This window comes from Anguilla anguilla, chromosome 9 (genome assembly GCF_013347855.1).
Source record: "Anguilla anguilla isolate fAngAng1 chromosome 9, fAngAng1.pri, whole genome shotgun sequence".
NCBI classification, from domain to species: domain Eukaryota; kingdom Metazoa; phylum Chordata; class Actinopteri; order Anguilliformes; family Anguillidae; genus Anguilla; species Anguilla anguilla.
In genome coordinates, this window is record NC_049209.1 from 17,012,760 (window position 1) to 17,039,029 (window position 26,270).

Sequence of the window (26,270 nt, forward strand, 5' to 3'; positions counted from 1 at the left end):
TGCTGATGTGACAATCATTGCCGGTAATTGATAGCAATGGAGTTCTAGAACACAGACTTGGAATTTGGAAAAATCATTTTTTAAAAACCGAGTCTCCAAAGGGGCAGACCCTTACAGTACTGACCGTTTGGCTGTGGCCTTGATGGGCGGGGCATCATACACGGCCTTCCTGTGGTAGTCCTGTAAGAGATCCCACAGCCTCTCCTCGCGCCGCGGGCCGCTGCCCTCCAGGGTGCGCACCGTCAGCTCCAGCAGCTCCGTGCTCCTCTGGAAGAGCCGGCAGGCGTAGCACGTGGACTTGGCCGTCTCCATCTTGTCCCCGGTCAGCACCCACACCTTCATCCCGGCGCCCTGCAGCGCCTCCATGGTCTCAGCGGCCTGCTCCTGCAGCCTGGGCACAGGAAGGACACGCCCACTGCTCACCCGTCCTAGAGTCTCTACACACTGCGTGTCACTACTGCTGCAAGGTACCACTGAAACCAAACCCTCCCAATGAGATTCATCTTTTTAATACTAATGAAGTGGTGTGATAAAGGGCAGTACTGTGGCAATCTAATGTGTAATGTTAATGAATATTCATAAACTGCAACCTAGCATTGCAAACTCCAGTAACTAGATTAGAGAGCACAGAAGAAACACAGGAGCTGACCATCTGGTCTTGGATTATTTTGCTCAGTTTGAGGGGGTATCGTAATTATAGGGCCGTCCCATCGCTGCAGCATCCTCTACTGATTGGTTCATCTGTTTACATGCACGCTGACTGCTGGGCTGCACACGCCCAGTGCAGCAGGAGCGGCCACGGGGCTAAACCCCACAGGCTGGAGCCCTGCCTGTGACTCCCCACAGCAAAGCGGGTCAGATTCCACACAACAGCGCGTGCCGCTGTTCTTGGAACCTGCCTCACTACGGTCGGCATTTGAGGACATACATTTTACGCGTTTGAAATTATTTATTATTTATAATATCATTATTTATCCACAATACAATTTTTAGAAACACATATTCAACAATATTAAAAATACTCACTTGCTATCAATAAGATCCATGTTTGATATCGTCGTATTCTCTTATATATATTGTATTATGCATAATGATATCAAAGGTGTAAATTATGATATCAAACACTTAAAATAATGATATCAAACAAGTGAAACATGTCCTCAAAGGCCAACCATATCTCACAGCCGTGCAAAACACCGACAGGCCCCGCAGGGCGTTTATTCACAAAGGCCCATATGAGGGTGTGCGGCTGGCACTCATAGGTGGGGAGGAGCAGCGCGCTCACATAACCGGAAACGGTGAGCCAAAGCGCGGGGACGCACCTGTCCTCCACCGCGGTGGCTCCGATCAGACTCATGTCGGTCTCGATCTGGTTGTACACGGCCGTGAGCTTCTCCTCCCGCTCCTGCAGGGCCAGCCGCGCCTCCCGCAGCCCCGCGTCGGCCTTCTCGTACTCCTCCGTGCTCAGCTGCTTGTAGGCCACGCACAGCGTCCTGTAGCCATCCTGCATCACGCACAAAGCAGCAAGCCGTCCAATTGAACGCAGAGAGGTCTCTGACATCGTTTAGTCAGCCTTATCGTTCTAAAACCTGTATTCTGTGCAAAGCCAGCTCAATAGGGGTGGGTGATAGGGACTTAAAACATCTGAACATATCAACATACATTTAGGTATGCATATGTATATATGTTAACATATATATATATACCCACGCACACAGAGACATATATTCACAAATAGATTTTCTTCTCTTTTTTTTATTGTGTTTGTGTTATAAAGGAAAATGGGGAAATACAAACTAAGCATTTAAAAGAACAGCCTTATATATTGCATTGGCATTTTCAGGAAATGCACATCTAAGTTCATTCAACAAAACAAGTGATCTATAGCACATCAGTTTGCAGCATTCTGTAAAGGAATATACATGGCACAGGTGGAGGCTACTAGCACAAGACCTCTTTTAACGTATTACAATATGCATAATATCCTCACACATTATTCCAGGGGCACACTTATTGCTGGATTACTGGGTGTAAGAATGATACTGCCCACCACAAGTGGTGGAAATGGGCTGAAAAGATGGAATCCGTTCATGGAACTTCCTCCAAGGAATACTGACTGTAGCGTTTCGCTCCACATGCCTCCGTATTCGGTCCACTTCCTCCGGCTTGACTCGGGGGAAAATGGACGAGTCTGCCCCTTTGCAGAAAAGGAGGATGTCCCCTGTTCATAGAATAGAGAAGAGAGTTAAGTGGGCTGGTTTTCCTGATGTACACTGGCCTGAAAGACTCCAAGCCCCACAATCCCCTCTCACCTGATCTGGATTTAACAATCACGCTCATTCGCCGTCGAACCGGGTCAAAGTTCAACACGTGCAGCAGCTCGTACCTTGAACAAGGAAATTCAAATCTATTAATTTTGACAAAATAAGGCTGTATGGCAGGGACTGGCTGCACTGGCAAACACTCAAGGAAAATAGAAAAGTAGACAGACCAAAAGTGTCAAATTAAAGCTTTAGAAACAATGACCTACTCCTCAATGTCTTCATTCCTGTTCATTATTTTCATGCTTCTGCAATCCGAGCCCAGGAATTTGAAGCCATACCTGGACAACAGAAAAAAATATCAGACTGTAATATTGCACGTGCAGAGTTAGCATGGCACTGCATGTGCAGAGTTGATACGGCTCTGCACTGATTCTCATATATACTGCACACAATGGCCCTGCACTGATTCTCATATATACTGCACATAACGGCCCTGCACTGATTCTCATTATACTGCACATAACGGCCCTGCACTGATTCTCATATATACTGCACATAAAGACCCACTCAGCTAAAGTCTTACTTCATGGCCCCCTTGACCAGCGCCACCTCATCGGGCGAGGAAGCGATGAACCCGCACTGCTCTTCCAGTCCGAGGGCCCCTCTGTCCACCTGGTCCATGCCCAGGACCCCGCCCTGCCAAGACTCCTTCACCTGCACTGTGTGGCACAGGCACAGAGCCCGCAGGAACAGCTCCTCCTTCTCCTGCAGCGCGGCACACGGACACAGTCAGGATCTCCCCGTTGACACTGTCAGCAGCCACAAACTGTAGGACCCCACAGCCACTATCCAGCAACATTGTGTGATGACACAATCACACACATATGGGCCCAGAAACATGCAACATATGCACGGACCGCACGCGCTGCTGCCAATTGTACTGCTAGTAATGCTAATGCTAATAATGCCGTCCAGAGTGTGGTGTGGTGTTTAAAGGCTATGTTTCCTGAGTGGATTTTGTGACGAAATTATGCTTTTCCCAGCACACACCCTGCACGCCTTCTCCTGGGTCTTGCTGACTGGCCCGTCCGTGACACACAGCCCATCCACCTGCACAGGGGAGTCCAGGTACTGGAAGCCGTCGATGCAGCACTCTTTGAACTCCATGTTGTTCTGGGTCAAGGTGCCCGTCTTATCAGTGAACACATACTCAACCTAACAGTGGAGAGAAGCACCGAATCACCAACCGAGCCCATAAGGGCCCATATAATTAACAGACCTGAACTATACGCACAGACAATTAATACCAAATGCAATTACGTTTTCTGCTTTAATTAAATTAATGAAGCATCGCTTTCAATGTTGAAGTAATCATCCAGCAAACCAGCTGTGAGGGAGGCAGGCTCCACGCAAAGCATACCGATCAAGACAACTTTCCAATTCAGTCCACTCTACTTCCAATTACTTCCAACCGGATAGTTATTAGATGGCTAGCCTTCCTAATCTAATTTTATATACTGAAAAGTGCCATAGCCAAGTTTCTCACTGACAGAAATCTAGCCTTACTTTGCAATAGGTAGACTGCCTGGCAGTGCACTGAGATGAGCACTAATGTCCTCTGCTCTTTTGAAACGTGGACTTTTGGGAGAAGGTTTCTTAAAAATCAGCATATGGTAGTAATTTTTTAAATAATAATTTATGTGTTTTGTCAGAAGCTTGAAATTTAAATTTGAAATAGTCTGTTACAAATACATTAAAAACAATCACATGGTGGTAAAATTAATGAGCAACTGACAATCCACATGTGGTGGAGAAAGAGTCAATAGACAATCGATATAACAACGATTTTTCAACAGGGTCGAGAAAAGCTCAGAGCCCTAATTACTTTAATTGTGTAGAAGTGCCAATGGTATCCAGAGTGATTTTCAAAGTGCTGCACATCTTGCGCACCCAAGCTCCCTCACCTGACCCAGCTCCTCATTGAGGTCAGAAGTGTTGACCAGCGCTCCCTCCTGGATCTCCGGGTCAAAGAAGTCTTTGTCCCAAGAGATGAAGAAAGAGCCCAGGAATTTCTGCATCTCCACAGTAACGTACATTGAGACAGGGATGATGAAGTTGAAGAGCACCATGAAGGACAGGAAGTCTGTAAACATCTTCAGGTACTGCAGACACAAACAGAAAAAAGCTTGTCATTTACAATTAAGGAAGCTAAAGGTTCTCCTTAAAAATTGTATCTCAAAAAAAAAAAAAGTTCAGACACAACACTGAACACTGGTAAACACTACATCCGCTTTCCGCCTGGTTTTCCATGTGTTAATTTTGTCACAAATGAGTAAAACCACTTTTTCTAGTGCCATAACATTTCCTTTGCATAAATTGTTATTCAGGTCCATTCTGGAATCAAAACATGTGCATTACACCCAGCTTAATGAAAGCTGCCATTAAAAGCATGGTTTATAAAATCATTAAATGCACCAGCTAGCAAGTGGTTTTACGGTTAGCGGTACGTAATTAGCATTACAACGATCTGGGCCGTTCATTTGTGTACGCGGACGCGATGCAATCCAGAATGTAAATCATCTTAAAATACCAGTGCTCTGGCTCCAAATCATGCCTCATTTCCCATTTTACTCATCTGAGAACAGCTCCATGATTAAATTAAAAATACATTGAGCAATCAGAAAATCGTATTTCCACAAAACATTCCATGCCCAAATCCACATCTAATTTACATATCGGATGTTTCTCTTTATCTGACATGACACTAAATTGAAAAGGAAACCACAACAGCAGAAAGCAAAACCACTACTCAGACATTAAAAAGGAGCTGGACTGATAGGGCTGTAAAATACACTGAGGGCTGCAGCAGCTAGACACTCAGGCTTTACTGTGCGGCTCTCAGGGACCAGCTGGGGATTGGGTGACTCACTAGATTGGTGTCCTTTTCTTTCTGGGTGTGGAGATTGTACCAAGGCTCACCCTGCCCCGGCTGGCTCTGCCAGATGTACTTGAGCGTGGTGCAAACCAGAGCCTTGCCCACCAGGAGCCCCAGATACACCATGAGGAAGGCATTGATGGACCTGGCAGAGGGGTACAACACACACACAAACACACTGAAGGGAGGAGAGTTTCCTTTATTATAACTAAAACCTCGCACTGCACTAAACTCTGAGGCCTTCCAGCAGGGCCTCTGGCTTCAGGCACCAAACTGTAATTGCATGTACTCCTGTGGGTGTGCATGTGCGTGCTTTCTCTCTTTCTCTTATACATCTATAGGAGTCCAAACTGGTGAGCTTGGCCTTTTCTTTACCCTCCCCCTGCCATCCATACCAGGGAGGAACCGCCCATGACGCCATGCTGCCTGGGACTCTGAAAGCAACTGCTAGATAGAGACTAAACAATTCGTTTTGATTTAGAGTTTGTTTACCTAACGGTGAAGGCTAGAGGTCAACGTGTGCTTATTCGGTATTCATGCTGTACGATTAGACATAACCAACCATTTACTTTACTATATGCCTATGTATTGCTCGTTGCTCCTCTTTTCCTCTCCTTCCTTGGCCATTCTGTTCCCACACACGGACACAATGTTATGCGCTTATAGCACGTGTCTCATTGTGATACAATTGCCAACACTGAGACTCGTGCTTACCCCTGCACAAATACACTCTGACTCAGAAGTCCCTCTCCAATCCTTAAAATTCTTACCATTAGAGTATGCAAGTAAACTGTGTTTTAGAGAGAGGACGCTTTAGCACTGAGAAGCAGCTCAGGCTTCCTCACTGTTTCCCGATCTACTCCTTCGCCCTTCCTCTTCCTCTTCCGCCCTACCCCGTATACCTCTAAAGCGATCCCTCCCCTCTCCTTACTTCTCCACTGCCGAGCGCTTCTGGGACTTTCCCTGGTAGTTCAGCGCCATTTTGGTCTCCATGCCCGTGTAAACCGCCACGCCTGGGGAAGACAGGGCCCGAATTAAAACACAGGAAAACAGAACGATGTTCATTACACTAAGAGAGTTCTGAAAAAACTGCAGCCGGTATTCCACTCCAGAAGTTACCGTGAATCTTTTTGGTGTTCTTCAATGTAGCACCTTTCAACAATAAATTTTCTGGGCCTAAAGACCTGGAAAGAAAGCCGTACAGAAGGGAAGATGATAAGCTACACTTCACAAAACCACGCATTACTGGGTTTCAGCGAAAGCGAGGCACCGTTTGAATCTCCGGTTAAGGCTTTCACGTTCCAGAGAGCGGAGCGGTGATGACCCCTCGGGCCACAGCGAGGCCGTCTTATTTTAAAGTACTGTAATGTGAAGGGACAGACCGTGTGGATTAAGTGACCTGTGCAGGCCTGCGGGAAGAGGGTTTTTGAGGCAAAATGGGGATTGAGAACCTGGCGGGACCCGAACCCACCTCACAGCGGTGGCTTGGCCATCTCTGTAGATGTGCATGCGTCCCAAAAACCTGCGGAGGAAATGGATGTTAGCGTAACTCATTTACGTTCCATAAGGTTTTGATAAATGGAGGACAGGAATGTTCCAGAAAGCACCAATGCCCTGCATGTAATGAGATAAATGGTACCACCTGAATTCTGGGACATTGATGTAATTTATACATTTAAGCAGTAGGTGGCACCAAAGCCTCAACTCCTACCATGCCAACTTTCAGTGCCATAAAAGCTGCAAATATGAAATATGTACAGTACTCAGAAACTGAGTCACTAAGAACTCATCACCCATCACTGTACTTATGCCAAGTGATGTTCTCCCGAGATTTAAAAAGGCAGTTGTTAATCAATGGACTCATTCATTAATGAGTTTCTTTGATAGATAATTTCCAATAATAGTTACTGTGTTACAGAACCAACCAGTGGCTGGATATAGACCTTACAATTGCACAGAAACTATCATGAAAAATATATAAATGCTATTTGAAGACTAAGATGAATTAAGACATTAAAAATAATATTTCTCACTGAATCAAGACATGGTTCATTTAAAATGGCAAGACTAACACAGCTATAAAAATTGTCATACTTTCCCTTGTTAAGACACATTTGCAAAATGTATCCTAATATAAACTCATTCTCACACTATAAAACCACTCAATTTCCTGGGGCATATTAAACTGACAGTGTGAAACTAACAGGAAAAAACACCTGTATGAATGCATGCATGTAAACAGGCACAAACTATCAAGTAATTAAACGGCTGTGAAATTCAAGGCCATAAAAAGTATTTGAAAGGGTTTCAAATTTAATTTGATGCCTCTCACTTAGGTAAGATAGTCACAGCGTCCACCCTTCGAGAGGAATGCTAGTCGAACAGAAATTGTGTGTGAACCACTCGTTCACAGCGAAAACCACAGACAGACAAACACTGAGCAGTTATCAGCAGCGCGTACAAACTGTCTCTCAAACAAGTATGCACACAGATAACCTACTTGTAAAGGTCTGGCTGCGGCTGTTCACACTCAATGGTTGCATTAAGTGATTCCAGATCTTTCTCCGTATCAGGCACTGTGTAGTGTGTCTACAGAGAGGGGCAGAGGGGGAAAGGCAGAGAGAAAGAAACAGAGAGAGAGAGAGAGAGCAAGACAGCAAATTATAACAACAAAAGTACAGCACCATCTTTTTTTGAAACAGATGAGATCACGCAAAGCAAACTTGAGTGCTATCTGAACCTAAACAGACAGTACAAGTGTGGCTGACTCTGCCACCACAGTGACTGACCGAAAGCTGAATATAGCACTGACGAGTCAAAGCCTGGATGACCACAGCCAAGCTGTTTGGACCACCAAAAAAAAAAAAGAAAAAAAGGGGCTGGGCTGAGGTGTGAGCGCGTCATGGGGGGTTGGGCCCAGGAAGGAGCAGCACGGGCACCTTATGGTTGGACTCTCCGTCCAGGCTGGCCGTGGTGACGAAGCAGGTCTCGTCATCGCGGCTGGACCGCAGCAGGATCAGGTCGCAGGGGAACGTCTCGTCCTCTTCCACCTCAACGATGTCACCCACCTGCACGCGAGGAGGCGCCTTTGCTCAACAGGTTGCGTGCGTACGGACACCTTTACACAGCTGAGCTGAGAACGAGCGGATACCTTTTTACAACTGCTCACGTTCGGATGCCTTGCCTTGCGCTGGAAAGTGGCACGCATGTACACGGCTTGGCACTGGCTGAGGGGATCTGCATGTTTCACTGGCAGCAGAAGGCCCCTTGTTATTTGATGCTGAAGAAGACAGCTTAGGCTGGGCTTTATTTAATGGCAATGCACGGTGCAGCAGAGCGATATTTCAATTTATATTTTTCTATTTCAATTTTTTATTTAACAATTGACATTTTACTATTATTGAAATATTGAATATACTGAATACAGCATAAATATGATTTCACTGTAATTATTATCGTAATTGAATAATGTTTAACGCTACAGAACTGGTTTGCTGGCAAACAATCAAACTGTTCATAGTTTAAAGACTTTAATGTTACTTAAACTACCACACTTGTACGTTCGCTGGCTTCAGGGAGTATCAGGAATAAATCGATAGTGTAATCCAAAGACCATTGCCAACAAAACAATAATAGTCCATCTTCAGACTTTGCCCTTTCAGTCCTCATGCAGCAAATATAAGTGAATTCTTAAAATGGAATCCAAACAGACACAACCCAACATAAACATAGCCGGTTTTTCTCTGGTTTATTTTAAAACTCCTAAACAACACCCTGCAATTTACCCAAGAGATTGGGTTTTACTTTAGCTACATCAAAAATATAGTTGGCTCAGGGACAATGATTGGCAGGTACTCATTATTCTCCCAGTCCTATGGTCAGAATAAAACAATCACACGAACTGTAATATAAGACAAAGCACAGCGTAGGAGTGTATGATAGACAGAGCAAACACATTTTATAAGCCACCAGTAGGTTGCGTTTTACCTCTGAGGATATTCAGATGGTATTTCCTACCAGTATTCAATAAGAAGATATTCAGTCAATATTAGAGAGTGTTTCACAGCGATGTTGTGTGCAAGTCTGAATCAGGATATTATTTGGAGATAAGTGCATAAAATGTGCTTATGTCTGCACTTAATTCTCCAAGTCAGGACTCCCCCTATATTATCAAATACTGTGACACAATACTGTTTTTTAACATTTCTAGTCAATGAAAAAAATAGTGTGGGAACACAATAGTAAAAATAATAACGTAAATTGTTACCAAACTATGTACTGCCAGGGTTTGCCACAGAATATTGAATATATTGAATTATTAGACATTTTCCATCAATATACTGATATGGAAAAAAATCACAATCACTGGACCCAAATACGAGGTCATGTAGCAGTACATATTACATACCAGCGATTTCACACAAGACACTGCTGCACCTGGCCGTCATTGAATATTCTTGCCACAGGGCCCAGCGACAGAAATAACCCCTCAAAACATATCCCACAAAGTTTATGAACCGAAGAGGTTCCATTGGGGATTCTATGGCTCTTAATGGGCGGATGGACAGAGCAGTCGCCCATCTGCCTAAGCACATCCGCATGCCACCACCGTGTGAATTATTAAGAGATCCCAGCAGTGTCCAGACGAAGTGTCCGTTCCAAACACTGTGGGGACGTTTCTCAGGCGAAGGAAGGTACCTTGATCTTCTCACTGTCTTTCTTGCACTGACTCCTTCCGCCTTCCAGAATGGTCACTGGGTACTTGTTCACCTCATTGTCAGCCTTGTGACGCAACCAATCCTCGTAACCCTAGAGAGAGAGAGAGTAAGAGAGAGAGAGAAAGAGGGAGAAGACAAAAGGGAGGGGGTGGTAAAGAGAGATATGAGGAATATGGTGTTCGAAGGAAAGATGAAGGTTCTTCTACGGTCTGACATCGGATTGAGCTTCTCAGTTAAACATAAAATCAGAATGTATATATTCCACACCAATGAACCAAGTGACATTTAAACTGAGATAGAGCAAGAAAGAGGATCAGAGAGAGAGAGAGAGCGAGAGACAATGACAGAGAGAGTGAGAGAGAGAGACAGCCACACAATTTGACTCCAAGATCTATAAAGGCTCCCCTGGAGACCGACATCAAAGCCGTGCGGAAGGCAGGGTGGCTCAGGCTCAGGAGCGAGGCCCTTCCCTGTACTCAGCAGCACACCCAGAGGGAAGGCCGCTCCATTGTGCCTTTCGAAAGATCCGCTGCCAGGCCAAGCACGGCCAGCTCCCAAAAATACCTCAGAAGAGCCCAGCTGTATAACAAATTCCTTTGTGAAAGACCTCCTTGTCAGTTACAAATGCTTCCTGAACCTAAATCATGTGGTCATGACAGAAAGGAATTTTAAAGAACGAGAATGTCACACATGGGGAATGTGACAGAGGGGGAGAGAATGATAGAGAGGGGGAAGGGAAGGTACAGGGAGAGAGTGCAGCCAGACAGACAGACAAACAGACAGACAGACCTTTGGGTGACCGAGGGTTGGCGGGAGGGATTCTCACCTGCTTGATGGCCGTCACAGTGATTACAAAAAATAAGGGCAAGCCACTGGTGACCGGGCTGGTGGGCGTGTCCACTATCACCTACGCACACAGATACAAAATGACAATATATCATTATTTTGATAGACCAATGAAACACAGTAACAGTACATCGGAACAAACATAATGAGCATCTATTTTTACACAAACATAAAGAGTAACTTTCATAAATGTGTCATTGGGACGCTAGAGAATGGCTTGTTTCTCACCATTTCCAGAATAAAGCATTTCCTGTATATTTTGGCTCCTGAGTTCATGAACGATAAAAGCCAAATGTTTACATGATCATAAAAATATTAAACATGGAAAGAGGAGTTTGAGTTCTACAACTGATTTACAGCAACAGCTGTTAGGAGATGCAGAAACAGACTCAACAGGAACGAAACCCCTCTAGCATTTACTCTGCACTCATTAACATCAAGCTAAGCAGACTGGCAGCAAAATGTCTAAACAGGCTCAACTGGAGACATTCATCTGGAAGTGAGACGCCATGACTGAATTACTTAGTTCCACAGATACATAGGCAGACGGTGATGTGAAATGCCAAAGTCACCCTCCAATGAAGTTTGTCTGTCAACATTTTAAACGGCCCTCAAGTTGGCCCAGGGTGGACAGTCACAAGGGACAAATTGTCATAGGATTCTGTCATATGCAAGATTAGCTCGCTGGTCTCCATAATTCAGTCATATACGAGATTAGCTCGCTGGTCTCCATAATTTAGTCATATGCGAGATTAGCTTGCTGGTCTCCATAATTCAGTCATATACGAGATTAGCTCGCTGGTCTCCATAATTCAGTCATATGGGAGATTAGCTTGCTGGTCTCCATAATTCAGTCATATGCGAGATTAGCACTCTGGTCTCTGGTCTTCTAGTTTGACTTGCCATAACTTTACTGACTAAGCCTATGCTTACTGCGTGAACTAGACTGGATTTTCATGGCAATGGATAACTGAAACTTAGTGAGAATTGCATCTTATCAAACCTGTGTTCTGTAGTTGTCCAATGACCTTTGGTATGCACTTATTATACAAGCTTTGGACAAAAGCATCTGCCAAATAAATGTAATGTAATGGTCTCCATAATTCAGTCATATGTGAGATTAGTTCCCTGGTCTCGATAATCTTGTCCTGGATCCCAGTGAGGCTACGCTTGAACAGGGCCCCTCTGCCTGCAGGTGACCTCCACGCTGAGCACTTCGCTCCCTCCGCAGGGATCGGAAGCCCTGCTCCCACAGGGAGGAGGGGCACGCTTCACTCAGTCAGATCTCAGTCATGATCGGCCGGAGGCTACGCTTAGCGTGCAGTGCTGGCGCCTGTGGTGACCACATGGCGCAGGCTGGATTTGATTAAAAACAGTAGGCCATGTCGCTACGCTCAAACCCAGCGCTTCAGAAAAAAACAAGACAATTAAATCCATTGAAGACAAAACTCAGCCAACCAATCAAACATAACTCAGCGAACACTGTATCGGTTAGCTAACGGCCATCGCGTTTCAGCGCATTCACGGGTTAAATGAACCTTGAGAGAGTAATCCAAGGAGAGACGTCTGTATGCTGTATTATTTGTGGCTGGCAGAAACACTAATGAACACACTAAATACTTACAGAACAGATGTGCCTCTTTGCAGTATGCAGAACATATGGCCCCTTTTAAATGATCTAGTTAGCTTGGTGGGTGGAACGAACAAAACTGAGGATGGGAATTTGTGCTGAACAGGAAATTTCAGCGTCGAAACCACAGTTCTGTGCACTAATTACAAATGGCTTTCAGAAGAAAAGCAGACCTCTTCCAGATTGGAGAAGATGAGCTGTATTCAGCCTGATAACAGACCCATGCCGCACTACCTTGCTCCTATCAGGTCAGTTTGCAGAGTGAGGCAGAAGCCTATCAATAGACTAGTGTGCTTTCAGCCCTCTTCCTGTGTAAGTGAGGTGACTAGAGAGGCTCAGAGCTACACTGCTCCCTGGTGCTAATGAATGCCACAGAAAGGAGGCATGGGACATTATTTATTGATTGAACGCAGTGATCTAAACCGGTTGAAGGAAGCAGGCTGCGGGCCACCTCTGATCACAGCCGCGAAGAGAGCAGCGGCTGAAAGGTTCTGGGGACGGGGCGCTCCGCGAGCTCGCGCGACGCCTCCGGAGGTTCTCTCTGATTCGCTTCCCAAGCAGAGCCCCCCCCCCCCCCCCCCCCCTCGCCGGCACGCTACACGGCGGTCGACGTGCTCGGACCGGCCGATTGGTCCGGCCGTGAGAGCAGCAGAGGAGAGGGAACGCTCGCGGGCGCCGAAGAGCCGCCGGGAGGCCGGGGCGGCCGCGGGTTCCGCTCGCGTCCCCGTCGTCCCCGATCGCGGGTTTCCTCGGGAGCTCGCGGCGGGAGCCGAGCGCGGCCTCCGCAGCGGCGGCAGCCTGCTTCTGAAAATAGACGTGCAGAGGACACCCCGGCGACTGACGTCAGAGGCGCCGCCTCTTCTGGGGAGGATGGCGGGGGGAACGCTGGAGGTTTGGGACTTGCATCATCCGAGAACAAAAATCAAATGGATCTATTTCTGGCCCAGGCAGTGACGCTGGGGCCTGAAATGATGGGTAGTGCAAGTGTGTGTGTGCGTGTGTGTGTCTGTCAGTGTGTTTCTGCGTGTGTGTGTGTGTGTATTTGTGTACAGTATGTGTCTGTCAGTGTGTTTCTACGTGTGTGTTTGTATGTGTATTTGTGTACAGTATGTGTGTGTTTGTGTGTTTCTGCGTGTCTGTTTGTGTGTGTGTGTGTGTGTGTGTGTGTGCGCGAGTTGTGCGTGTGCCATGGCTATAATGGCATGCCACACAAGGAATGCTGAGCAGTTTGGATAAAGAGCCTCTCCAGAGAGTTCCCAGATTAGCAGTCGACAGTCGAATACCAGGCAGGGTAACACACCATGAGCACACTGATGGAACTCCCACATAGCCAAAATAACCACTAATTTCATTAAGGAATTCTCCCTGCAGATCCCGTCTACCACAGCCATGGACACATTTCTGCAGAAAATGAGGGGGGATCCTTGGGGCTTGAAGATTTGGCAAAAAAGCTTCTCTCAATCACATCGTTCAACACGACTGGACTCAAAACCACAGCTTAGACTCCCTAGGTTGATAGCCATGATCAGTAAAACAGCCACCTCTCTTCTTTGTTTTGAACAGGCCTTGGTCAGTGCCTTGCAAAATAGTTATTTTAATACTGAAGTGTTATCATGTTCATGATATTCAATGTCATTCAGAAAGAATGTTCTTTCTTGGTGATTTCATTTGAAGGCAAGTTAATACTTGTGTGGTATGTCTTTAAGGAAGAAAAAGAGGAAAGAAACAGACCACTGAACATTATATAAGCTGAACAAAAACAACTGCCTCGGTCATTTTATAAACTGCCGCAAAAAATTAATCACTCCAAAGACACATAGACAACCGACACATAGACCACACAGGCACACGTTCACATACAGGCACATGCGCACACATACCCACACACACGCCAACCAGCAGCATGGCCAAATTAGCTATCTGGGGTTTAGCTTGTCAGAATGAATGTACAGATTTTCCTACAATCTCTTGTACAAGGTCATATCTTTACCTGTGCTAAACTACCTCAAATTTGCCCAGTAAAAGATTATCTCATAAAAAACACGTTTTCAACGTACAAAAATGCCAAGTTACTCACACATACAAGACATACACCGTCTATAACTCATTCATTCAGACTGCCAAAATCCAGGCCTGCCATTAAAAGTATTGATATCAAAATGAAGCCAAGTTACGGTACTACAAACAATATAGGCTATCTTGCCTCACCGAAATTAAATCAGATGTATTCCAAAGCAATGCTACTCAATATTTCCTCAATTCTTTCAAGTCACTGTGTGGATATGTGAAGTTGTTTATGAATTCTGTCTGTTGAAATGGGGTGAGAATGTACAGAATGTAATGTAATGTATGGGGCATGCCCCCACCAAGGCGTAACTTGGCGGGATGGCATACCTGCCATCCCAAATTACAGGCACATATACATACAGTTTATTTGCAGTTTAAGGAATAATACTCATGAACGAAAGACTTTATTGCAACTAAACATACATATAAGGGCTATTTCAGAGACACACTTGGACTCTAGTTTTGATGATGGCATGTTACTGCATCTTTTGAGGGATTCTCCCTGTTTAGGAGCGATAGAAACTAATACAGAGGGGGTCTGGCTATATTTGTACAAAATCACATATTGATTTGATGAATAGCCAAGTGGAGGCACCTGGGTCCAATTGCGTCTGGCCCATTCGAAACCCATATTGGTGGACTGGGCTGATATACAGTACTTTTGTTGTGATATGATTGGTTACAGAGCACAAAATTCAGCTGGCATCGACTGGCTCTCCAACACCTGTGCGTTAAAGAAGAAACTAAATGATGCTGCCAATGCGTGTAATCTGACCCAGATGATAAAGAAATCAACCAGGGTTCATTAATCCTGCTGGTCTTTTGTCATCAACCCATATTGACCACATATTTACTAATAACATGGAGCCAAGGTAGTATCTATTCCTATTAGTTTTAGTGATTATAACATGGCTGCTGTAGTCAGAAAGACCAAGGTGATATTAAGAATGGCAGTGGGAAAGTGTTTGTGCACTGGATAACATTGACACAGCCAAACAAATATTTACGCTAATATTTTTGTCTGTGGCTGATACATACACCAGTTAAAAACATAAAACCAATAATAACACCTTGGCTAGTTGAAGAATTGAGAACTTGCATGGTCAATGGAGATGAAATAAAAAGAAAAGTAATGTACTAAGGCAGCACAAAGGACTGAAGAATATATTCCCTATAAATTCCCTAGAGAAATCAAACCACAAAAATTAACAGGAAAAAGAAAAAAGCATATTATAGAAACAAAATCTAAGAAGATTGAAAGAATAAAGTTATGGAAAAGGCTTAATCATATAATGGGCAAGGCAACTGCATCTCCCGCATTTATTGAGGTGAAACGGGACTTTATTACTTGCTAAAGTCTCAGGACATTATTGATTATTTAAATGAATATTTTGTTAGCAAAGCAGAGGTGAAACGAAGGCATCCAGTGGGATGGTGTCTGACTCATTAATAAAGGAATGAATTATGCAGACTAAAAATTGTACGTTTGATTTCCAAATAGTACAGGTAGCAGCAGTTGAGAAACTGTTACCATCTGTCAATAGTGACAAACCATGTGGCTCTGATAATCTTGATGGTAAATTACTTAAAATGGCAGCCAGACCCGTTCCACTGCATATCTTTCATATTTTCGATACGAGTCTGAAGGAAGCCACCTATCCACAGGCTTGTGAAACCTGTCAGAGTCACCACCCTGCATAAGAACAGGAAAGTGCAAATATCTGACCTGTCAGTGATCTATCTCTACTCAGCAAGATTATCGAAAGAATAGTTTTTAAATCAGGTCCAGTAATATTTTGCAATTAAAATGCGGGAATCTAACTATCAGCATGCTTACAGAGACTGGTATTCTACAGTGCATGCACAGCCCTAGCTCACACGGCCTGATGGCTGATTGAAACAGGTTGATAGCAGAGGAATGCTAGTGGGAGCTGTGCCGCTAGATTTCACCGCAGCCTTTGATAGCCTTGACCATGAGCAGTTAACTCAAATAAAATAGCATCCTATGGCTTCGGGGAGATGGCAATCAACTGGATGACCAGCCAACCAATCCAACAGAACGCAGCAGAATCTCTCTATTGATGATATACCGATAGAGCAGGTTAACCAAACCAAACGTTTTGAAGGTCACTCTTCATGAGAGACTTTCATGAACCAACCACATAGACAGGGTGCTGGCCTAGATGGACTGCGGTATATCCGCAATTAGAACATGCTCATACTGCCTCACCAATGACCCTACAAAGTAGGTTATACAGTCTCAGCTTGACACGAATAAGAACTTCATAAGCCACAGTTGTCACAGAATATAGTAACACGCCTAGCCCTCCACTGCTCAATGAGAGAGCGTTGACAGGATGCACATGACTCTCTCTTGCCTGGAAGTTGAGGAGTGGTTGACATACAGCCTCACCACTTTTTTAAAAAGAAAAAACTTGGTGTGCTCACCAAGCCTAAATATTTATTCTCACAGTCAATGTAAATCAGCAATATACATAATTATATTGTCAGGCAAATGAGTCTGGGCCATTTTACGATTCCTTCTCCAAATACTAACGCAATGCGGAAACAGTATTGCACAGAGCTGAATGGGATAAACTGCCACCTCCCATCACACAAGCCACAAGTAAGGCTAGTTTCCAAAAGATGCTCAGAGGAGCTTTAATGGTGTGTCTTAATGGAAGTATAATGGAAATAGGTTCATAGAAACTTACATCTTGTATTTCTTTGCGTGACTTTTATACCTTAACTTGTGTCTGTACTTGTGGTTGTTTTATGTTGTGATTAGTAAATATACATTTTTTTGTTCCTTTTAAATTTAATAAAAATTTGTCTTACCTGTTTGTATAAATGTATACATGTTTTTGTGTTATATGAGGACCCCAGAAAGAATAATGGGGAATAATAATCAGCTAAAGGGGATCCTAGTAACAAAAACACACACACAGACACACACACATTCTGCAGTCAAACCCATACAGAGTCACCGGCACACTCACCTGCACAAGGAATATAATCAGGAAGTAGAAATTGGCAATTCTTCTGAACTGCTCGAACAGGTTCTTGGGCAAAAAGTTCCAGACGGTATACTGCAAAGCAAAAAAAAGGTGGACAAAAGCCAGAAAGTATATTAATTTTTTTTTTTCTGTCACAGATCACTTGCCAATATTTCCATAGAAATTATTTATAAATAATATCAAAGTACAATGCATAATGCAGAGGTTGTATTTCACCCAAACATAAGAGCAGCTGCGGCTGTGGAACACAGTTGAGTGGATTTAATAAGACAAGCTGAATGAAGCCAGAGTATTGCGCTCCAATATTGATGCGTTTTGACTTCAATAGCATTCAGGCAACCTTATCTCCCCCTATGCCCTGGGATGACCCCGAGCCGGACCTGCAGGTATTTAATCGACGTGGATTTGCGACTTATCTCCTTAATTTCTCCCACTGTGAAAAGAGAGCCGATTACCTTATCAAGCGGTAAGCGGATCCTTTAAGTGGGCGGGACTGCAGATGCTCTGATCATTAAGGAGACACTTATCTCCCCGAGCTTTTGAGGAGGACTAAACAACGCAGATCTTGTGACTGACAGCAGGCGACAACGACAAGAGCAGAAATATACCAGAGTGAAGATGGAGATACACTCTTTTTTTTATTTCTATCCCCCCCCCCCACTCCACATCAGGATTATGACCATGGTCTCATTGGATATGCATTCATAAGAGGACACTTCTTCATAACTGAGTTCCATGGAGGGTGTTAAAGATTCAAAACACAGTTTAAAATATTTCCTTCCATGTGCTTATTACGTCAATTACAGACTGACTGAGTAAAAAAACTACCTAAAATACTTTAACCCTTTAGAGAGCACTAAAATAAAAATGGTGCAGGTTATGGTGATTTTTTTGGAAAAAAAACATATTTTCATCAAAACTCAGAACAGATCTGCACTTTTATTTAGTGCCAAGAAACCCGTGGCTAGCAACATCTAACGGCAAGAGCCCACAAAATGACATTGTTAAAATTGCTTCTGCAATCAAATGGTCAAAGTGAAACTGTTTGACTACAGTCAGCTAGATACTGTTAGTCTACGTTTCATGGTCATGCATCGTTTGCAGTTGATGTTATTTGTTACCAAGGGATTTTAAAAAATGTCAGGGAATGATACGGCAGCCCACAGTTGGAACATTTGTCCACTCTGTAGCCACATAAGGACAAAACTCGGTCCTATTCGATTTATTTAGCCAAAATACCTTTGTTGGTCTTTAGGAAGCAATGATTGAATGCAATTTGCTGACATAGTAAAATAGCAATGATAGCTAGCTTGATCCACGACGAGTCCTAAGCCAGAACAGTGCCTAACCCGGGCGGGACTGGTGTCCTCATCACCGGCTCAACCTACGTGCCTATGACGCATCATCAACTTGACCTATTTTCAAAACTCGCCAATATCTAAATATTTTAAATACATATTTGACCCAGGTCTGGGTACTTTTTTTTTTCAAATCACCACTATGCAGGTGTTTGTAGATTAACCAAGGCTGCGGTCATAACCTATGCATATGCATAAACTATGTATTTAGGTCATCAGATACTTGCATTATGACTGCAACCAGTCAAATCTTTGTTTAAATTTGTTCACAAATTTTTCGACGGCCCTTAACTGACAATTGGAACATCACAGTGGCACAGGAAAGCTTATAATAAGTGTAGTGGGACTCAAAATAAGCCCAAAAGACAGCTTCAATTTGGTGGAAAATGCACAGAAAGAGGAATCACTCAGGTCTGTCTACACAAGAACACTCAAATCAAACTCCCAACTGAACAGGCTGAAAATCTGCCAACGAACTGCAATTGCCAACCAATTGCTCCATTTATGACAGTGAAGTATATGCTACACATTTTTAGGTCTGCAGACTCACCTTGAAACTTGACTGGAAACAAATTGTAGTGAATGAACTGAAGAGAAATCCTTTTGGTGTGTATGGTTTTATAAATAGCACTTTAATATTTTGGTTGACAGTATTCAGAATATTCAAATACATAATTTAAGTGATTGCACTGTATGCCAGTATATGCCAAGTGTGAACTGTCTCAATTTTGCCAAACGGGTGGTGTCAACACTCACAGTTTAAAACATTAACTTTTAGATCCATTTTGCCATACAGAAAAAAATGCATGTACAGCAAAATGTGGCTGCAGCTCAAAGCTAGTTCAAATAAACAAGACCAGGTTAAAACCTAGTATATGGCTGGACCTAACACACATGATCCGGCTGACCAATGGTGTAACTTCATGACTCACGCAGCCGCTCACTCAGTCACAGACATTTGCGTTTGTAGGGCTGGCCCCACTGTTTCGGTCCAGCCAAAAAGGTGTTCCATATTAGGAAACGCCTAAAAGAAGGCAACCCCCACTTTATATTACCCCAAGGTCCTCAAATGCCTAGAGCCGAGGCTAGAAGTGTTCCCCCCGCACAAACACACTGAACAAGCAACAGTAAGTAGCCTACAGAAAGAACTATTTCAACACACAGCCACAATGTTGCAAAATACAGCACGTACTTGGGACACAGACACAAGTGCACAGCAAAACTTGGTGCTATTAGGGACAAAAAAATTTTTTTTAACACGGCAAACTACGAGCCCAACCGTCATGGCCGACATTAAAGACCTGGAAAAGGTAAAGGCTCAGAGAAAACACTATGGCGATGGAGACCGGCCAAGACCCAGAACCAATGAGGACAGGCCATGCTGCAGCCAACCAGAGAAGGAGACAGAATACTTCACCATACAATGTTAGAAAAAAAGAGCAACTTACTTTAGAGAAGATTATACAACTTTACTAACAATACCCAAGCCTAAAGAAAATGATTTCCCCAATTTCCTGTGGCAGGGACAAAGCAGGCAGCCTCTTATGTAACATTGCTATTGCTATTGTCTGGGAAACAGGAAGTTATGCAAAAGCATTTGACTCACATGTCGAACATAATCAGTCCCAAAAGACATTATCTTTACGTAAATGATCCCATTTACCTGATCTTTTTCTCATATTGTTATTTGTTATCAGCAACATTAAATATATTATTGTACCATTGAGCTGAGTGTAAGCAAACTTTGATTTTGTTATTTAACCAGCCAGTATTATGACCCTGGCTTATCATTTTATAAGTTCTGTTCACCTCACAGCTGCGACTATTTGCCATTTCATTTAACAGCTTTTATAAATCACTGTCTTTGTTTCACCCAGCATGAGAAATGTATCACTTGACATTGTGTTCTTTAACTCTTTACATACTGGGACCCAAAATAAAAAAACAAATTTATCAAAAACCATGCTCAACTTTCTAAAAATATTTTCCATTAAATCAAAAAATGTCTTTTAGCCAAGGATACTCAGAAAAGGAGACAGAGAACTAGAGAGAGAGAAAAAGAGAGAGTGAGATAAAGTACAAGCAAGAGGACACTCATCACAGAGAGTAGGACAGTGGGGGGAGGAGCAGTCGGATGACTGACAGCACACCCAGGGAGAAATGTAAATACTGTGGTGAGAACCTCCAGTGGAGAAGGTAAGGATGCTGTGAGCCCAGGGGGCTGGCGAGGGTAATTAAATTGTTTATGATCTCACGTTGGGGGAAAAAAAATCGATTGGCAGATCAGCAGTGGGACCACAGCAACACAATAAATCCCCCCCCCCCCCCACCACCTCAACAAAGTGCCCCCCTACACCCCGATTACAAGGGTAGACAGATTTCAGAAGGCCCTTGGGAACACAATCACCACCACAGGAGCACATTAATAGCAACCAGTAAATTTCACCAGCATGACACGCCCACTCTCAGAGACACCAAAATGTCCTCCACTGGAGGAACAGCAAGATGGAAATGGAGAGGGGATAAAACAGGAAAGAAAATAAACTGGAGAATGAGATGAAAGAATGAGAGGAACAGAGGGAAAGAGAAAAATTTTAGATTTGACAGGTCTGTTGGTTTCAAGAGCTGGCGTCACACTCCAGGGGTGAGTACAAGGGGGATCATTCTGGCTCCCATGAGGCTTTTAGGTAACCCTGAATTGGTAGCGGCAGCCAACTTTACTCCTTATCCAAACAACTACTTACAGGAAATGACTTCTAACTGAGATGGCCTGAGAACTCCCATTTAAACTGCAGACTCTGCCAGCACTGGAATAGTGTGACATCACCAGTCAGAAGCTACCGTCACCTACCTTAGAGGAAACAATCCTGTTGTCGCAGAATTTCGGTTGGATGAAGGCGTCCGTGGCTGGGCAGGGCTGGTGGCCCACATGGATGGTCCGACTGTCCCCCCTCTTCTCGTCCCCCGCAAACTGCAGAGAGGATCGGGCAAACCAGGAAGTGTTAGAATGAAAGCCAGCTTACAGTGCATTAATGCCATACACTACAGAACAGAAGAGAAACGGCTCCAGTCCACAATGGTAACCTACACACAACAATTACAACTCCTCAGATTCTAGATACTGAGTGCGGACAGTGAGACAGTGAGTTTCTACCTTTACGCTTGCAAAGCTGGAACATGATCATGTAAATGGACACACTGGATGTCGCACAGTGCAGGGAAATAAAAACACCAGGGATGTAAAATCCCTCCAACTCTAAACTGTCTAGAAGGTAGAACAGCAACACATGCAAGGCCTGAAACCTTTCATATAATCATGTAGTAGATTCCCATCACTCTCATGGAGCAGCTTTGCCATTGGACTTTACATCACTGTTCAATGAGAGCGAGCAAAATTACTTTGGCAGCTTTATTAACTAAAGAGGCTAAAGCACAATAAGGGTCTTGGAGGCTTAAGCTGGAGGGGAGAAAAAAAAAACACAAATACAAAACGCCCTGTGTTTTCGACATTGTGTTTCTCTGAATAATGTGCTGCTTTGTGCTGCGCACACCCGCAGCCATGACATCAGCGATCACAGGGTCCGCTAGTCTCCATTTTTCTACAGGGAACATGTCACCACTGAGCTTTGTCCCAACGCACAGCTGTGTCTTCTCACCCTAAAAACACTGGGACGGCGGTTCCAGGAAAACACTCCAGAATTGAAGAAGAGAAATGTTTGTGGAAAACAGGACGCTTCTGTTTATTTCAAGAAAATGCATTTGTTCAAGGGTGTCATTCACTGCAAGACTATAGAGCAAGCACAGGCTTGGAACGAGCTCATAAGAACCCCCAAATCCCCAGAGGACTTCAGCTTGTTGAGGTCACTAGCCACAGGTGAAGTGTACAATACAGTCTAGTGTAGATTGTTGAACAGTCTTCAAACTAGTTGTCTGGGGCGGTAAAGGTAGAGTTATGCATACTTCCTTAACGCCCCATATGACTTCACTCTCTCAAACTGTAAGCTGGGGGTGTCCCCATCTTTAGGACAGCCTGCGCTGGCTTTCCCAAAAAGTCACAAGAAGACAGAGGTTTGAAATTAATGAAAGTATTCTAGTGTTACAGATACCAGCTTCCTGTCCTGCTGGATCTGTAATTGTAACAACACCCCTGTGCTCCTGTAGGAAGTACAAAAGCCGCAGAACTTCAGACAATGTCTGAAACCGAACAAAGGAATTTTTCAGGCTTTGAAACTCAGTCCCCCATTAACATTTTGGTCTTCCGTTTCAGAAAAAAAAAACATTTATGTTCAGGCAGAAATATTTGCACTGGCAAAGAAGAGCACTGAACGAGTCTCTACTCTACATTGTAACTTTTTTGTTTTTAATCCGTGTAGCTCTCTCTCTCACACACTCGCACTCTCTCTCTCTCTCCATGGGAGTCATTAAGCACACGAGCAGCACTGCCTCAAGGTTACAGCCCCTCTAACAAACGCAGACGAGCCCCAGTATAAATCACACTTAACTGTGCAAGAACAGGCTGGACTCACCGGCTGCAGCGTAGCTGTAACCGAAAACACAATAAAGATAAATGGAGATTAACACGCAAACTCAATCACCCAGAAAGGAGTGCTGGATTAAAAGTGGATGTGATGTCGGCCGACGAGATGCCGGCGGCGTGGGAGAAGGAGGCCAGAGCTACCGACGTGTCACTCATTTCGACAGAAATGAAGTGCTCAGTAAATTGAGGGTTAGGCCACGGGAGTTACAGGACTGTGCCTGTAAAAATCTGCACGTGCGTAAAGACCAGAGCACATGTACAAGGCACAGTCACGTCAGAGGCGGCGTAGAATAGCTTGAATGCCATTGTCACACGATGGCATGACACCCCTGGGAAGGAGACGCAGCAGTTCCGAGAAACACCGTCGTTTGCCGCACGGACAGAGAGAGAGCGCGCCCACACCAACACAAAATCGATTAAACAAACACCTTCACCCTTTCCACCTCGCGGGTTCCAGGCGAAAAACAATAAACAAAAACACACTAAAACAAAAAAGACTAAATAAAGCAAAACCGAGCGGCAGCTTTTCAGCTTGCCGCTCATAGCTTGCCAGCTTTTCAGCTGACCAGCTCCTCCAGCTTTTCAGCAGCAGATCTTCTTCCTTTTTGTGCTGGGACAAACAAAACTCGAAAACTTGCCCTCTCGGTGCGTACTCCCAATCTCGGCCCCGAACTGTGGAGAGAAGCAGACCTTTAAGCACCTGGGCTGATCAGTTAAAGCATCACAGGTGCGTGTGCTCTCTCCACCAGTCGGCGCGGCCGAGACTAATCTGTCCTACCGGATGGAATACGACATCCATATTTCTCAGTTGCACCCTACAAAATGCAGGACTGACTAAGCACAAGTAAAGAGCATTCAATTATGAATTCTTGATTAAAATCACTGCGCAGTGCAGGGAGGAGGGGGAATCAATAAGGTCACCACAGCCATCTCAATACAGCACAGATGAAATTGCTTGCAAGTGATCAGCACATAAAAAATGAAGGTCCATGAAAGATTGCAATAACAAATTAGCATTTAGCAGGTTTATGTATATACAATACAAACATCCTCAGCAAGAAACTTGGCTCTGAAAAAAAAATTAATCACATGGAGGCTGCTGTATAGAGTAGTTTTATGGCTAGGGAACTGGGCTTGTAACCAAAAGGTTGCAAGTTCAATTCCCAGAGAAGACACTGCTGTTGTACCTTTGTGCAAGACACTTAACCTGCATTGCTCCAATATCCTACTGTATGAATGGATACAGTGTAAAATTTCAAAAGCGTTCAGGATAACAGCAGCTGCTAATTGCCTTGAAATGAAACGTTGAAACAAATAATGAAGCATCATGTTGACCAGGAAAAATGACGCCATGTTGTAAATGGTTGCTAGTAGTTCATACTGCTGTATTCTGACGTGTAAATCTGGTAGTAAATACAGACTGTGCCTGTGTCAACTGTGGCTAGCTTAGCAGGATGGCGCATAATTGGCTGTTGTGTGGGGGCGTGAGGGACTTTCTTATGCAAAATATTAAAACGGTTGTGTTTAGTCGCAGGGCTGCCCCAGGGTCAGAACTAGCATGGTCACGGTCTGTTTACGGACTTAACACGCATCACTGTTCTAAGGGTTGATTTCTTTTTAGATGATACAAGCCACATGTGCTGTAGTTTGTATATTACTGATTGTGTCTGTCTGTTTCAGTCTACCGACTAAGAAAATGTAATGATTTTGAAGCATGGAAAAACGTCTTTTTTGAACTGCGGCAGATGTTAAGGGCCCTATAATATTGGATACAACTAGCCTCCTATTGCAATAACAAAATGAGTAGTACTGAAACCGCATTTTGCAAACACGTTTCCCTAATGCTGAAGGCGGTTCCGATTTCACCGCATACGCGGGTCTGTCTACACACCTGCAGTGCTCAAACCCCGTCCCTCGACAACGGTGCGGGCAGAGTAAACAAAATGAAATGAAAAGTTGCTTAGAGTGCAACTCTGTTTTTTTTTTTTGCAAACCTCGTCATTTCGTGTTTTCGTGCATTATTGGCGCGTAAGGGCAGGCAGCTACGCTGCGTTTTCGCAGCGGGGAAATTGGCAGCGTGCAGGACTGTTGCGGTAAGCCTTCGCTCCAGGCCCGCGTGCCCCGGGCACTGAGCCCTAAATACGACAATCTGTCAAACGAAGGAATCTCGTTTCGCCGCCTCAAACGTGTGCTCTCTCATTTCAATGCAGGATTGCTTGCTTTTCTTTTTTTCTTTCGCTCCTTTCCAGATAAAATGATTGCTACGGTCCCCTGACCGTACACGCGGCCACGGGGGTCTTGAAGCTTCAGCTGTTCCACCGACACGGGAACTTGCTCCGACATCCGGTTCCCGTGCCGGCCTCTTCAAGATGGCAGTGGTAGGAGGGACAGGTCGTGATGGGCTGCGCTCCTGAACGAGCAGGATCAGAAAACCTCAACTCGAGCACAGCACAAATAACTCTTCCGCCCTTACAATGAACTGCAAAAAAAACCACAGTACCACTCCTCTCATTACAGAAGCGCAAAGATTCACACGCACAGTATTCAGTCTTGCTTGAATTCCTGATCTGGACTCATACATTGTACATGAGAAAACAAAACCAAAGGATATATCCCAAAAGCCCACTGCACATGCTGAAGCATGCTGGTTACTGACCTGACACAGGTGGTTACACATCGCACGCCTGTGTCAGATTACATCATCAACAGACCCATACTAAAATGACTTGCCTATAGAATAATTGCATACTTATAAGTGCATAGCATGGAGCTGGTCCAATTAACAGTAATCCCAGCTGCTGTACTTACTTGAGTTAGTCAAAACAGTCCAGAGAATGTGCAGTTCTCAGGAGCCAAACACACACAGTTCTTCGATTTCCAATCTCCTGTCAGCTTATT

The 26,270-nt window shown here is 44.2% G+C and overlaps 1 protein-coding gene across 3 annotated transcripts in view; it reads right to left on the reverse strand.

Annotated features, from left to right (window-relative positions):
- LOC118235984 (phospholipid-transporting ATPase 11C-like) overlaps positions 1–26,270 on the reverse strand; it is a 46,292-nt gene that overhangs the window by 12,552 nt on the left and 7,470 nt on the right. For all 3 annotated transcript variants that reach the window (XM_035433920.1, XM_035433921.1, XM_035433922.1), the window contains exons 2-19: positions 21,687–21,806; positions 17,460–17,549; positions 10,744–10,824; positions 9,898–10,008; positions 8,139–8,267; positions 7,700–7,788; positions 6,671–6,721; positions 6,319–6,383; positions 6,131–6,212; positions 5,194–5,344; positions 4,229–4,426; positions 3,315–3,479; positions 2,848–3,029; positions 2,531–2,602; positions 2,313–2,386; positions 2,118–2,221; positions 1,323–1,504; positions 125–391 (exon numbers count right to left, since the gene is read on the reverse strand). In XM_035433920.1, coding sequence (XP_035289811.1) covers positions 125–391; positions 1,323–1,504; positions 2,118–2,221; positions 2,313–2,386; positions 2,531–2,602; positions 2,848–3,029; positions 3,315–3,479; positions 4,229–4,426; positions 5,194–5,344; positions 6,131–6,212; positions 6,319–6,383; positions 6,671–6,721; positions 7,700–7,788; positions 8,139–8,267; positions 9,898–10,008; positions 10,744–10,824; positions 17,460–17,549; positions 21,687–21,806 — 2,213 coding nt within the window. The remainder of the gene's footprint in view (positions 1–124; positions 392–1,322; positions 1,505–2,117; positions 2,222–2,312; positions 2,387–2,530; positions 2,603–2,847; positions 3,030–3,314; positions 3,480–4,228; positions 4,427–5,193; positions 5,345–6,130; positions 6,213–6,318; positions 6,384–6,670; positions 6,722–7,699; positions 7,789–8,138; positions 8,268–9,897; positions 10,009–10,743; positions 10,825–17,459; positions 17,550–21,686; positions 21,807–26,270) is intronic.